Source organism: Motacilla alba, chromosome 14 (assembly GCF_015832195.1).
Source record: "Motacilla alba alba isolate MOTALB_02 chromosome 14, Motacilla_alba_V1.0_pri, whole genome shotgun sequence".
NCBI classification, from domain to species: domain Eukaryota; kingdom Metazoa; phylum Chordata; class Aves; order Passeriformes; family Motacillidae; genus Motacilla; species Motacilla alba.
In genome coordinates, this window is record NC_052029.1 from 9,416,240 (window position 1) to 9,429,975 (window position 13,736).

At 43.9% G+C, this 13,736-nt stretch overlaps 1 protein-coding gene across 1 annotated transcript; it reads left to right on the forward strand.

The window, feature by feature from the left end:
* The first annotated feature begins 806 nt into the window (after window positions 1–806).
* Window positions 807–13,390, forward strand: KDELR2 (KDEL endoplasmic reticulum protein retention receptor 2). Its single transcript, XM_038150934.1, has 5 exons — window positions 807–1,013; window positions 7,529–7,629; window positions 10,025–10,183; window positions 11,233–11,485; window positions 12,173–13,390. The coding sequence occupies exons 1-5, from the start codon at window positions 923–925 to the stop codon at window positions 12,205–12,207; spliced, it is 639 nt and encodes a 212-aa protein (XP_038006862.1). The 5' UTR covers window positions 807–922; the 3' UTR covers window positions 12,208–13,390.
* The last annotated feature ends 346 nt before the right edge of the window (window positions 13,391–13,736 follow it).

Sequence of the window (13,736 nt, forward strand, 5' to 3'; positions counted from 1 at the left end):
CAGTCCAACCCTCCTGCCAAGGCAGGGTCACCTGGAGCAGTGACACAGGAACGTGTCCAGTTGGGTTTGGAATGTCTCCAGGGAGGGAGAATCCCTGACCGACCAGTCCTGTCCCAGTGTTCTGCGGCCCTCAATGTAAAAATTTCTTCCTTGTGTTGAGGTGAAACTTCTTGTGTTTCAGTTCATGGCCACTGTTCCTTGTCCTGCCACTGGGCACCATGGAAAAGAGTCTGGCACCAAAAGAGTCTGCCTCCCCTGGCACAGGCTGCCCAGAGAGGCTGTGGCTGCTCCATCCCTGGAAGTGTTCCAGGCCAGGCTGGATGGGGTCCCGAGTACCCTGGTCCAGTGAGTGGTATCCCTGCCCATGCCAGGGGGTGGAATGAGATGATTCCTAAGTACCCTTCTTACCCAAACCATCCTGTGATTCCAGGATTCTGTGACCCTCCTGGCACCCACCAGTGAGGTATTTATGTATCTCGATGAGATCCCCCCTCAGTCTGCTCCAGACTAACAAGGCCCAGCCCTCACAGTCTCTCCTAAGAAAGACACTCATCACCTTTCTGGCCTCCGCTGGACCCTCTAGTAGCTGATGTAGATTTTCACACTGTTGGCCTCCAAAACATCATAAAATATAATATAAAATATATTATATTCGCTATTGTCTATATCTACAGATCAGCTTCTCGGCCGCCTCAAGGGCTGAGTCCCGCGGCCGCTCCCCTCCGCTCGCCCGGGCCCGCGGCTGCCGGGGCGGCCCCGCCGTGAGGGCGGCGCGGGGCGGGGCGGGCGCTCCCCCCGCTTCCCGGCGTGCACCGGCGCGGGGCTGCCTGGCCACGTCCCCGGGCCACGTCGCTCGGTGCCCGCTGAGCTTGCGCCATCTTCGCTCCCCGGCTCCGGCTGCGCCGCCGCCTCTGCCGCCGCCATGAACATCTTTCGCCTCACCGGGGACCTGTCCCACCTGGCGGCCATCATCATCCTGCTGCTCAAGATCTGGAAGAGCCGCTCCTGCGCGGGTGCGTGCGGAGGCCGCGGGGCGGGACCGGCCGGGTGGCTCCGGGCCGCAGAGCCCCGCGGGAGCCCCGCCGGGGCCGAGCAGCATAGCCCCGAACTCGCCGCGGGGGCTGCGATCGCCCCCGAAGGGCCGCGCCCCGGGGAGAGCCCCGCGAGCCGGGGCGGCGGGGGGGTCCCGCCTGTCTCACTGGCCCGGGAGGCGGCCCTGGTGGAGCGGGGAAAGGCGGGGAGGGCATTGACCCCGCTGGGGCGCCCCCGAGGGCCCCCGGGGCGGGCGGGCAGAACTCGTCCCGGGCAGGTGAAAAGGGACGGTCGCTCCCGTTGGCGCAGGGGAGGGGGCTCTGCCCTCCTTCTGACCTCCCCGCGACTCGGCCCCCTCCACATCCAGCGCCGGCGGAGCGGGTGAGCAGCCGGGAGAGGGGGAAGGAGGAGGCGCATCCCCGCTCCGGGGTGGGGGTGCGCCGGCGGCAGCTGCATTTCCCTGAAAGGTGTTGCGGTTGCCATTATTTGTACTTTAATCCCTATGCACCGCCGCTACGGCTGTGTCCGGGAGGGTCGCTCCTTCCTTACGTAACTGCCCGGCGGCAGGCGAATGAATGGGGAGGCCGGTTTGAAGGGCGGGCGGGGGGGAGCAGTTCGTCCCCCGCGGGGCGAGCAGCCGCCCTCCCTTCATCCCTCCGTCCCTCCATCCCTTCCCTCGCTCGCCCTGGCCGCGCCCGGCCCCCGGGCCGCCGGTGTACGCGGTTTGGTGCAGCGCCGGCCGCCGCTGACTCGCGGTTCGCAACCTCTGAAGTTTCCTTGCTCTCCCCTTCCCTCCGCGGCGGCCTCACGCTCCCCCTGTCCTTGGCTTTTGTGCAGGAATCGAGCTGCGCTTCGCGCCGCTGTTCGGGCCGGTGCAGGCTTTGCTGTCGGCCGGGCCCGGCTGCAGTAGGAAGCGCCGGGAGGGAGATCCCGGCGGGAGCCGCGGGCCTGTGTGACGTGGCAGCGGGAGCGGCGCCGGGTCCCGGCCCGCGAGCCCCGCTCCGCCGCCCCCCGCTGCCGCTTCCCCCCCGTTCGGAGCGGGCGTGCTCCAATTCCGTGTGCCGTGGTTCGCTTTCTGCCTTCGGCTGTACGGTGTGGTGGTTGCAGGGAATTGCAGGCAGTTCCCATAACTGCAGCGTAGCTGATTTCTTTCAGAAAACTGGGAGCTGTTGTCATTCAAAATGGGCTTTTCCTTGCGGTGTGTGTTACGTGGATCGGTTTTGTTGTGCACGGGAGTTTGACTGTGAGCTTGACTTTGCCTTCTCTCCAGTGAGCTTCTCCTTCTTTAGTGAGGGCGATTGTTCTTGAAATCAGTTTGCCATGTTTTGATGATACTGTTCAAATACCGGGTTAGCACTGTTGAACAGATGTATCTGTAAAGTTTTCGGTTAAAAGCATGAAGAATTAGTTTAAGTTGTAACCTGAAATAACTGAGAATGGGGAAATGAAAGAGATTTACACCTCAGGTAGGAGGAAGTACAGGTTCTGTATGCTGTCATGTCAATTCACCAACTAATCACTTGGTAGCACAAAAGAGTAAATGAATAGTTTTGTTTTTTAAAAAGTAAACTAATAGCTTTGGCTTTGAACAGACTTAAAGTAAAAACTGTTCTTAACTTTACAAAAGAGGTCAAGCAAGTGACTCCATGGCCCACATGCAGTGGTAGTGCAGAACTATTGTTCCTGAAGTCATGGAGCACAGGAGCACCTTCCTGATGAACTCACCTGGCTCAGGCTCTAGTGCATCGCAGGAATCCTGCCTGGATCCGGCAGGAGAAGGCCTTGCCTCCTCCAGCTTGAATAGAGCTTTGTCCTGTGTTTGAGAAATGCAGTTGAGATTACAAACAGCAAGAGGGTTAATGATCTAAAAACTGAATACCATTTAATGTCTGAAGAAAGAAAATGTGAAATTCTATTGCAAGGCTGAAATTCAGATAGGGTTTGAGCCAAGAGATTCTTAAGTGACCTTTGGATGTGAGGTTATTTACACAGTATAGTACGATGTGACCTGGTCCCATCTTTCTACTTAAAAAGTGGTCTGATGTTGCTTTCCTTAAGCCAGTTGTGATTGAGAATCTCTACTACTAGGGGTTTATTCATAAGAAAGCAGCCTCACACCAATCATTGGTACAGCTTTCTCCAGGACAGAAAAGTAAACAGGGCTGTATCACATAGGAGATACAGCTCTCCCCTTTCCCAAATTAGCCAGTGTCCAGTGTCCCTGGACACAAACACACATGCATGAGCTCTTTCAGTAAAAATATTTGCTTAATTCATTTTCCTGAAGGAAGAAAAAAAGAAAACAGAATGTGTTTGTCAGGGCTGTTTCTTTGGTGTCTTCTAGTTCTGCCTGCATCCTCAGGAGTAAATCCAGATTTGTGTTGCTGCTGTGAGATTGGTGTCTGAGCCCTAACAAGTTTGTCTAGAATGAGAAGAACATGAATACCTCAAAGGACCACGAGCAAAGAATTTTATTTTTGGGGCTCTATTCTGTTCCTCCTAGCGGTTCATTGTTGTCACTTGAGGTTTCTATTGATAAAACTGTTGTAAATATAAATTTGCATGTGTTTGTAAAGTCATGCATGACAATAACCCCTAAGTAGTTACCAGTTAATGTTAAGCAGCTACAAAGAGCTCCTTATTAGAGGGCTTTCTGCCATTCCTTTACATTGCATGGTTATTAGAACCACTAATAAATTAAATAAACTTATACCTCGTGGTTATTGGTGACTAAGCAAACACAGGCAAACCAGCTGCTACTTTAATCATGCACTTTTGAAGCAGTAGAGGCTGTGAAAATAAAGGAGGGCTTCTAACTGCTGGCTGAGCTGCAGGCTGTGATCCATGAAGAGCTGGCAAACCACATGGTGCCGACTCCTCTCTTCTGGTTGCATCTGTGTGTGTCTGAGGCCTTTGTTCCAGGAGAACTGGAGGCCTGTAAAAGCAGCTGGAAATGAGGGAGACAGCCTGTGCACCTCTGTTGCAGCCTGCTGTTTTTTGAAGACTCGTAGTCCCCATTTTCTTTCTTAAGAAGTGACTCCTCTTATTGAAGAAGATAGGTAAGGCTAGGCTCATCTGCACTTTGAAGCAGTCTGTGTTTTCTGTGCTTGAGAAAAAAATTTTTTTTTTCTTATTTAGTCAATAGCTTGAAAAGATAAGGGGAAAGCAAATCAAATCTCGACTTCAGAATTTTAGAGCTGGCAGGGAAACAATTCTTTGCATGTCTGGTTATTTGAGTTTCCAAATTTAGAGTTTGGAAAAATGTTTGCCACTCAAAACAACAGTTCAAAAATCATTAGGAAGAGCCATGGAGAATGCAGTAGGTAACTCCATTATTGACATCATGTCATAATTAGGAAATTCATGAGACTTGAGCAATCCTGTGCTTTCAGACATTGTCCTGTTCAGACTGTATTTTCTTACCCATTTCAAGTCAAATTAGGTTGTTTGCAGTGCAAATTACTGCCTGAAAATTGATTTGCATTTCTCTGTGCCATTTATCAAGTGTTAAAGGTGACCTGCGGTTGCAGTGCTGTCCAATTATAAGCTGTATACTCTAAAAAAGCAGTGTAGATAGAAAATGTGTAGTACTTTTGCTAGGTAATGTAGCTGTATCTCAATTTTATGTGTCTATTGTGGAGCAGATAATATGCTAAGATGAAAACTTCTGACAGTACTCTGCCACAGGCTGCTGCTAATTTGTCGGTATTTTCACAAAAACTGCTGCTTTAGGTAGCTTTGAAATTTTTTCTCTCTCTTTGAAGGAAAGTCTTCTCTTTCTCGGTTGGAAAATTTGTCTTTAAAATTAGGTTGGGTTTTTAAATTGTTAGCACAGGAGTCTTAATGGTGGTACTTATTAGCAGAACCAGAGGAGTTGTGGTTGTGTGGGTGATGTGGACTTGGTACAGAACTGAACTACTTTATTTTTAAAAGTCTGACAAGTTTCCATAGCAAAGTATGGACGACCTTCCTTAGAAGAATTTTTGTTAATAGGTTTTGTGGCTGTGATGTGCAGTTCATAGTTGGTAAGTGCACACTGCACAGCTCAGTGCCTCTGCTCCTGATGGTTATTCCTTACCTGACTCACCGCAGCAAAATGAAGTTGATAAGAAAGTACTACAGTTTCAGCTCTGCCCTCCTGCCTGGCTGAGAAAATCACCTGAATTAAAGTTTCATGCTATGGCTTTCAGCCAAGCTGGAGTGCACAAGTTGAAGGAGTTTTTCCATGGGTGAGGATGAAACAAAACAGAGAGGTTTGGTTCTTCCAAATTTGAGCCCAGAGCTTTGGACGAAGAAATAAAACCATTGTTATTTAGTTCAAGAACTAAGTAACGTTTGTGGAAGTAAAAAGAAAGGTAGAAGGATGAGAATAGCATCATTGTAGCCTTAGTGCATTGCAGTTGCCAGCCGTGAGCCAGGGTCAGCGTTGTTAGACATACATTGATACATTTCCTAAAGTTTTAAAATGCATCTAAGTCGTACCACTGTTGTGTTTACCTGTTCCCTCACCCTGTTTTTGTTTGTAGTTTAGATGTTTCTCCCATCCCTTCATAGGCCTTTGGTTTACAATTTAAACCTTGCCTAGTCTAGTCTAGCCTACTTTACTAGAAAATTAGTTCAGTCTTGGGTCTAGGGTGGGTTTCAGGGTTTCACAATTATTCTAAAGATTCAAAAATCAGAGAGTATTGAAAGCTTTAATAAAAATTACAGCTTTGGGGTTGAGGAGGTAAGATTGGCAATGGCTTAGAAGAATTTGTCAAGTATATTATATGTATTTATGACAGTATATCCATATCCAAATTTATAGCTGTTATCAATAATTAATGTCTCCTGTATGCTGGTTTGTTTTTAGGTTGGCTTTTTTTCTTCTGTTCCCAGTTATTTGCTAAAAGAAAATAGCATGCTAAATAATTTAGCCTAATTATATTCTGTAGTATCACGCTGTTCTGTAATCTGTTCAGGTGGACTTCTTTGTCCTGTGGATTCTGACCTTAGGACAGCTTTGCTTGCTGGGAGGTTTTATTGGCAAGTTGTGATGCCAACAAGCGCCACTGGGATGAGCCCAGAGTGCTGCTTCAGCTGTCTGTGCAATGCGGGTGTAGTTCAAGAAATGTCAAATGTTGGTTTTTTTTTTCCTGAACTTTGGGAGGTGGTTTGTTTTGGGTTTTTTTTTTGGAGGGGATGGTGTGTTTTGTGTATGATACTTGCAGCTTGTGTTTTACAGCTCTACAGCCTGCAGGTTTAGAGATGGTTTATGTTCCCTGTACTGTACTTGGGCTGTTCTGTCGGTGGCACATCAGGCTCACCTTGCAGACATTTCACACAAGAAATTTGCAAACACACCCCTTTCTAATTGTTACTGTTTCAGCCGTTCTTGTACTTCATAGGTTAAATTCCTTCATCTGGAGCAGTTTATTCCGTGTTCCTTAAGCTGGAGAAAGGACTTCAATAGCCATAGCAGATTGCCTTCTCCTAATTGCTTTATGGTGCTGTTAATAAAAGCCTTTCTAGAAGTATCTCTGTATAAAGGGACAAGGATTTTCAGCCTCTCCTACAGAGTATTTTTCCCTCTTGTTTTTTGAAGAAGACTTGCATGCTTAGCTGAACAGATTCAATTATTTTCGCCCTGGATGACTGAAAACAAGAATAATTGGAATAACAAGATAGAGGCACAGAGTAGGTTGTTTTGTCCCCCTGCTGTGACACACCACCACATCAGTATTATGGAGCGATGCTTCACCTCAGCTTTCAGAAGCTTTTAGTGACTGACTGTGCAAAGCTTTTATGCTTCTAACTGTGCTCTAGTGCCTGAAGTTAAGTACAAACAAACATTTTGACATTGGGGCTTTGACCTAGAATCGAAAGTTGCTTTGAAGATACCGTATAGATGTCTAACATTTTATCTCACTTCTCTTCCTTTTTAAAATTTTATTTTAGTACATAATAACATGTGGGTTTGATTGTTTGATGTTTTTCTCACCATGTGGCCAATTGAGCCTGTGAGTTGAATTGCCTCATGTTTTAAAATCTATGTATTCCTCTAAAATCCCATTACTGGTGCCATCATACTTTCTGCTTGTCACTGGGTCTGTTCTGTATTGCCCTTGTGCCTTTCCAGCTATTCAGCATCTAAAGATTGTACTGAGGCATGTGACAGCACTCTGAGAACTGAAAGCTAATGCAGCCTTGCCCAGTGATAATACAGAACAGATAGCTTGCAGGTGATATTTTTGGAAATGACACTACCTGCTGTGAGTAACTTCTAAACCTTGTGTAGTGCCAGCACCTCTTCCTGTACAGGGTAACTTATGTTCACACTACTGAGCTATATGGGCTTAGAATTCTGTTTGTATGGTTTGGGAACTTGGATTTTGTCCTAATTTTGTGATCAACTTGCTTAAAAAGAAAGGATATATCCTTTCTCATCCTGGTCATCAAATGTTTCAAAGCACCTCATCGCTTTCTGAATGATTAATTATTTCCTTTATCACTTTAGGTATTTCTGGGAAAAGCCAGCTTCTGTTTGCACTGGTCTTCACTACCCGTTACCTGGACCTCTTCACTTCATTCATTTCATTGTATAACACATCTATGAAGGTAGAGTATGCTGAAGAGTTAGAAAAGCTAGTGAGGTTGCATGCAGAGTGCATAATTTCATTAATAAAAGCCTTTTCTAATGGCCCATTGCACCAAAGGTCTCGATGGGCTTTGGATAAAGAATGTGGAAGATGGACTCAAAATCCTGCTTCTTTTCTGCATTCTACATGCAATTTTAAAAAACTGTTTATATCAGGACTGTGACATTTAGAACAAATGACATTTTGGTTATTGAAAGCACAAGCTTTTGGAAAAACGGTTCAAATAAACTGTATTTCTCATTTGAGATATTAAAGCTCAAGTAAATCTCCTTTTATTCACTACAAGGTACATTAGTATTCAGAGTGCACTGCCAGAATTGCAGCTACTGTCTGGTCAGAGGCTGATGAAAAGTTGACATGAGTAAGCTTTAAGGAATGTAGCTTCTGTGAGTTATACCCCTGCCATTTGCCCACTGAATGCCAGTGAGCCTGAATTTGAGTTTTTTACTTACTCATTCCTGCAATTTCTGCTGCTGAGTAGAAGAAAATAAAGCAGTGGTCTGGGAGAGGGCAGTATGTTTATGTTTTTTAATCCAATTCCTTTATTTTTGGGTTTTCTTGATGCTTTTCAGCTTTAATTTAGAGGGTAGTATAACTTTGCCAAGAGGAAAGACTAAAATAATCAATAACACAAAATGGATGGATAAATTAGGGAAATAATACTGTAAAATAAAATTTTGTGTCTTAAACTCACACTTGCTTTCCAGCAAGTGAAATGTGTATGCTTAAGTTCTAATATTAACAGTATAGATGAAGAGCTGTGGATTAAATAAAATATTCTTGAAACAGAAGCTTTTTCCATATGTAATTTCTGATTGGAAGGTACCATTAGGTGCTCTGAAGGAGAAGGTAGGGGAGTTTTGCCATTTATTTATTTCTTAGCTGTGATTCAGGGCCATGAGCACATCTTTGTTCTGCAGCCCTCCTAAGCAGAAAAGGAAGGAGTGTGGAAATACTAACTTTCAAAATGATAGCCTCTATTTCAGTTTCAAAGGTTACTGCTTAGAAAGACTGATGGATATAATTGTCTTCTCAGCCCATTATTGTAGTGTCAAGATGAAGCTTCTTGAGTGCCCCAACACAATTTTGTGTTAATTTGTGTATATAATTTGTGTTAATTTGTGTAGGAGTATATAATGTTACACAGTTGTTGAGAACTTTAGTTGAGAAGTCGAGAGTTGAGATTTTTGAGATGAAGAAGCTTGTAATGTAAGAAATTTGGATTCATTCACTCTTTCTCAGTGTCCTCTATGACCATACCTACTGTGATTTGTTTACACCCATAGTAAAGGTTCCCTGCATCCTGTCCTGTGGTTCTTTATCTCCACTCAGCTGGGATGCTTGTGTAGCAGAGCCTTTGGATTCTGAGCCCCTAATACAGTATTTGTAGGATTTTGTCTGTGAGCAGAGCATTTAGTGATTAATAGCATCTGCAAACAGTGGGATTTTTAATCTGTTACTTCTGTGTTGCAAAGAACCCTTTTTTAATGTGATAAATGGTTAGGAACGTTTAATCTTTGTGCTGAAAGTGGCAGAAGCTAAAATATTTGTCTAGTCTGCTGTACTGTGTTGACTCCAGGACAATGAGCTCTGTCCTGATGATGGCAGATTGACCTTTAGAAAGTCTTAAATTCTCTCTAGTTCTGTTTTCTCACCTGTAAGATGAAGCTTTTTGCTTATTCCGCAGGGAATAGCTATTAAGTCTACTGTGCCATAACCCTTCAATGGTTAGGCATCAGCTCAAAATTAATTATGGTTCATTGCTGCTCTCAGTCTCGTAGGTTTTGGGGCCTCTTGGTTGGTGAAGAACAGTGTCCATTTGCCACTCTTCAGATTTTAGAGATGTTTAAAGGTCCAAAGCAAATCAGCTAACTTATGATATGTTAAATGGTTGTCTGAATGGGGATTATTGAATTTTTTAATTGCCACATGAGCCACACCATGCTGGGCTTTTTTAAATGTAGAAAGGCACCTTCCGTTATTATTGTGTGTATGCACCTGCACATTTTTAACATTTTTTAACCTAAATGTTTGGGGCCAGTGCTTGCCCTGCAGTTGCAGAACATCCATTCCTTCTCCAGTCACTTCCTTAGTTCTGGAGTCTTCACCTTTGGGCAGCCACTTCAACCATGGGCACGTGATGCCTTTAAAGCAACAAAACCCAGAATCGCTAATTTTGAATTGTTACTCTGCTGACAAAAGTTAAGCACCACCAACAGCCTGCAAAACCACGTAAACAATGCATAGAATCAAAAAAGACCACACTTACTCATCTTAGTGCTTATTCAGGGAGCGTGGTTGAATCCTGGAACCTCTGTGGATTGTTTTGGGGTTGTTTCTTTCCTTGCCCTCAGCTTATCTACATCGCTTGCTCGTACGCCACCGTGTACCTGATCTACATGAAGTTCAAGGCCACCTACGATGGGAACCATGACACCTTCCGAGTGGAGTTCCTGATAGTTCCTGTCGGTGGGCTCTCTTTTCTTGTCAATCATGACTTCTCTCCACTGGAGGTGAGTTGATTGTGGGCAGGAGATGATATTTGGAACATGAGGAGGAGCATTTTTAGCCTGACAAGTAAATGGTTGAAGGATGCCTATGTTTAGTAGGTTCAGGCTAATCCTTTCCTCAGTGAATCTGTGTGGTGCAGATGTCTGTGCAAATTTAAGGCACCTCAAGAGAACAGCACTGTTATCAGCATAGATTATTTTATTAAGCAGAAAACTGTGTTTTTCCCAGTACACTCTGATGGCTGTATTAATTAAGAATTCCTTTTGTTCTGTTTGTTCAAAAAATCCCCAGGAATGCAGTTTGTGAATAGTTGGTGCCACCTGGTGAAAACAAAAGGAATTATACTACTACTTAAATTCTATGGAATTGCAAATGGTCTAGACTATAAAAAAGAATTGCATTCTATTTAAAATGCAGCTATGTGTTTAATTGCAGAAAAATTATATTAAAAATGTCATTGCAGCGAGTTCAAACAGGTAATTTTTTCCTACAAAATAGAGAGTAACTTTAAATGCTTGTTTTACATGGACTGAGCTGCGTTTTTATATTGGGGTTAAATTAATTTATTGCAGAGTAAGGGAATTTGAATTGCAACACTTTGAAATATATTTTAAATTTTGTTCTGTGTTACGTCATTCTTTAATCAAATAGATTTAAAAAATGGAAGAACATTAGGCAGGAGAAGGGACTTCATCTTTCCTGCAGCTTTCTCAGCATGGACTCTGTAAGCTGCATTTCATGGTAATGTGAACTGGATGCACACAAGTTCCCTCACAAGCAAACCTGTGTGTGCCAGCTCAGCAGAGAGCTGGTTTGGAGAGGCTGCTGCCTGCCAGGAGAGTTCCCTCCTCCCATCCTCTGGTTGATTATGAAGCTTTCACTTAGTTTTTCCTGTACCAGGGAAAGTTTGCCAGAATACTGGACCTGTATGACTAGATATTCATCCATCCATAACATTGTTAGAGAGTGAAAAGTCGAGCCAAGTCAAATATTTTCTGTCCTGCTGTTATCAGTTAGACAGTTGGATATACCTGTGGTTTTCTCCTTTCAGATACTGTGGACCTTCTCCATCTATCTCGAATCGGTTGCTATTCTCCCTCAACTTTTTATGATCAGCAAAACTGGGGAAGCAGAGACCATCACTACTCACTATCTTTTCTTCTTGGGTCTGTACCGTGCCTTGTACTTAGTCAACTGGATTTGGCGCTACTACTTTGAGGGATTTTTTGACCTCATAGCTGTTGTTGCTGGTGTGGTCCAGACCGTTCTGTACTGTGACTTCTTCTATTTGTATGTTACAAAAGGTAAGTAAAACAGTAACTTCCAGCTTCAGGTTGTGGAATGTAGCAGTTAACAGGTTCATAGGGGTCTGCTACATCAGCATTACGAGCTCGTTAATTCTGTGTGCAAATTAGTTCTGAAATAACCTTCATTTATCAAGTACACTTTCTGCTAGTGTGGGGCATTACTTGAGGATTTTTTTGCAGTATGGGTAGAATATAAATGTATAAATGGTCTGATGAACTTTTGGAAAAACTTAAGTATGGCTAAATATATATTGCTGTTGCCTTCCATGGATAAGCATGATCCTGCTTCTGCTGACCATGTACACTGTTACATGCAGATCCTGTGCTTACAGACACCTTTCTCAGTGGTTTAAATACTCTGAGTTGAAAGTTTCCATTATATAACATCATATAACACAAAGCTGTGTTATTTTAGTCATAATTCTTAAGAGGCTGTGGTGAGGAGCTAGTATGTCTATTGAGGATGAAAAGGGGGAACTCCAGGGTGCCACAAGAGGGCAAGGTTAGATTTGTTACTTCTAGCTTTACCAGGATGTATTGAAGAGGGGCAGCCTAGGAGGACTGTCTGCAGTGGACCCATTTGGTGTGGAAGATTTTGGTCCCTGTGACATTTTAGCAGTGTGTGCTTCTCCTGCATCACAGTTTTGTTTTGCTGACTGTTTTCTTTCCCACTTCTCCTTGCAGTTCTCAAGGGAAAGAAGCTCAGTTTGCCAGCGTAAGTGCCAAAACATCACCAGCATCTGTCCTGTTGGATGCTTGGACAGAACAATCCTTATCACAAGCAAAGGTGAAGATGCTTGAGACAGAAAGTCAGAAACACAGCTCTTTATAGTGCAGGTAGTCATCAGCGGCTCTGTAAGAACGGAGGAAAAACAACCAGCAGATTTCTGTTTGATGCATCTTGCCTTTATCTTTTTTATTACTATGTATAAAGATTTTTTACATAAAGAAACTTATACTGTATTAATAAATTCAGTGTATGGTTTCAATTGGAATAGTTCCAAAAGTGAGATTTTTGTGAGATTGTTTATGACCAGGAACAAGTGCAAACGTTTTTTTAATTTTCAAGATTTTCTTTGAAATGACTGATTTTTTTTCTTTTTTTTTTTTTTCAGTGCACAAATATGTGCATCCTTGATGGATGGTAGTCATCTGTTCTTTCCCTTTGATTCAGTTTTCATTCCACTATATTTATTTTTTTTCCAAAAGGCGAATATATGTCAACTCTAAATCTGAAACCACCGATGTTTGATGTGATGTGCTGGTGCCCAGTCTTTGTGCCATCTGCTGACATGGAGTTCCTTATTCAAAACATATGCTGGTGCTAGAAGGGGAACAGTCACATTTTGAAGTTGTTCCCCTTCTAAAACAGACTGATGGCAAGAGGGCAATGAGGAGATCACTTGAGGCCACAGGGACGGGCTCTTTCTGTTCTGCCATGATGTCTGGGAAGGTAATCCCAATAATGAAAGCACTTGGCAGCCCAGGTCCTGAGGGGTAAGAGATGCAATTGTGTTAATTAGTGGGAAATGTTTGTGACTGTGTTGGTTGTTCAGGAGGAGAAGGTTAAATATCTTGGCTGTCCAGCCCTGCTCCACCATTACAGCTGTGGGAAAGGGAGACGTTTAAGTTGTTGATTACAGAAATCTGTGGGTGATCATTTTAAACAATATCTACATTTTCTTATTCATTAATGCTTTATAAGCAACTTCCATGTTCAGCTTCAAGTGGTTTTCGATGTCACTTTTGGACAATTAATATTTTTTTTATAAACTTTTCAGAATCAGCAGCACCAGTTACCATTCTTCATCCTTTAAATGATTCCCTTTTTTTACTGAGCTGTTGCATGATTTATCCTGTGTTACCATCCTCAATAAACACTTTATGAAATGGTGAAAACATTTCGAGGTTTTTTCATTTTTTCCTTCTTGAATGTGAAAGTTTTCTGTTTGCCGGGGACCGGATGAAAAGTTGTGGTGAGGACAAGCTGCCTCATACCATTGCTGTATTGAAATAAGAAGTTTTTAAGGCTTTGAGGGGCACTATCTCTAATGGAAGCAATGCTGGCTGAGTTCTGGCTTGTTTGTAAGAGCTCAAGTCTTCAGCCGGGTGCAGGGAGGGTTCGGTGCTGGTGTGTTTTGTTTTATCTGCAGTTCGTTTGCCATCATTCTCTGCACGGTGAGTGCCGGCTGTCGTGGCCGGGCCCAGCTGAGCAGTGGCCGTGCCTGCGCAGCTGTGACGTCACTCA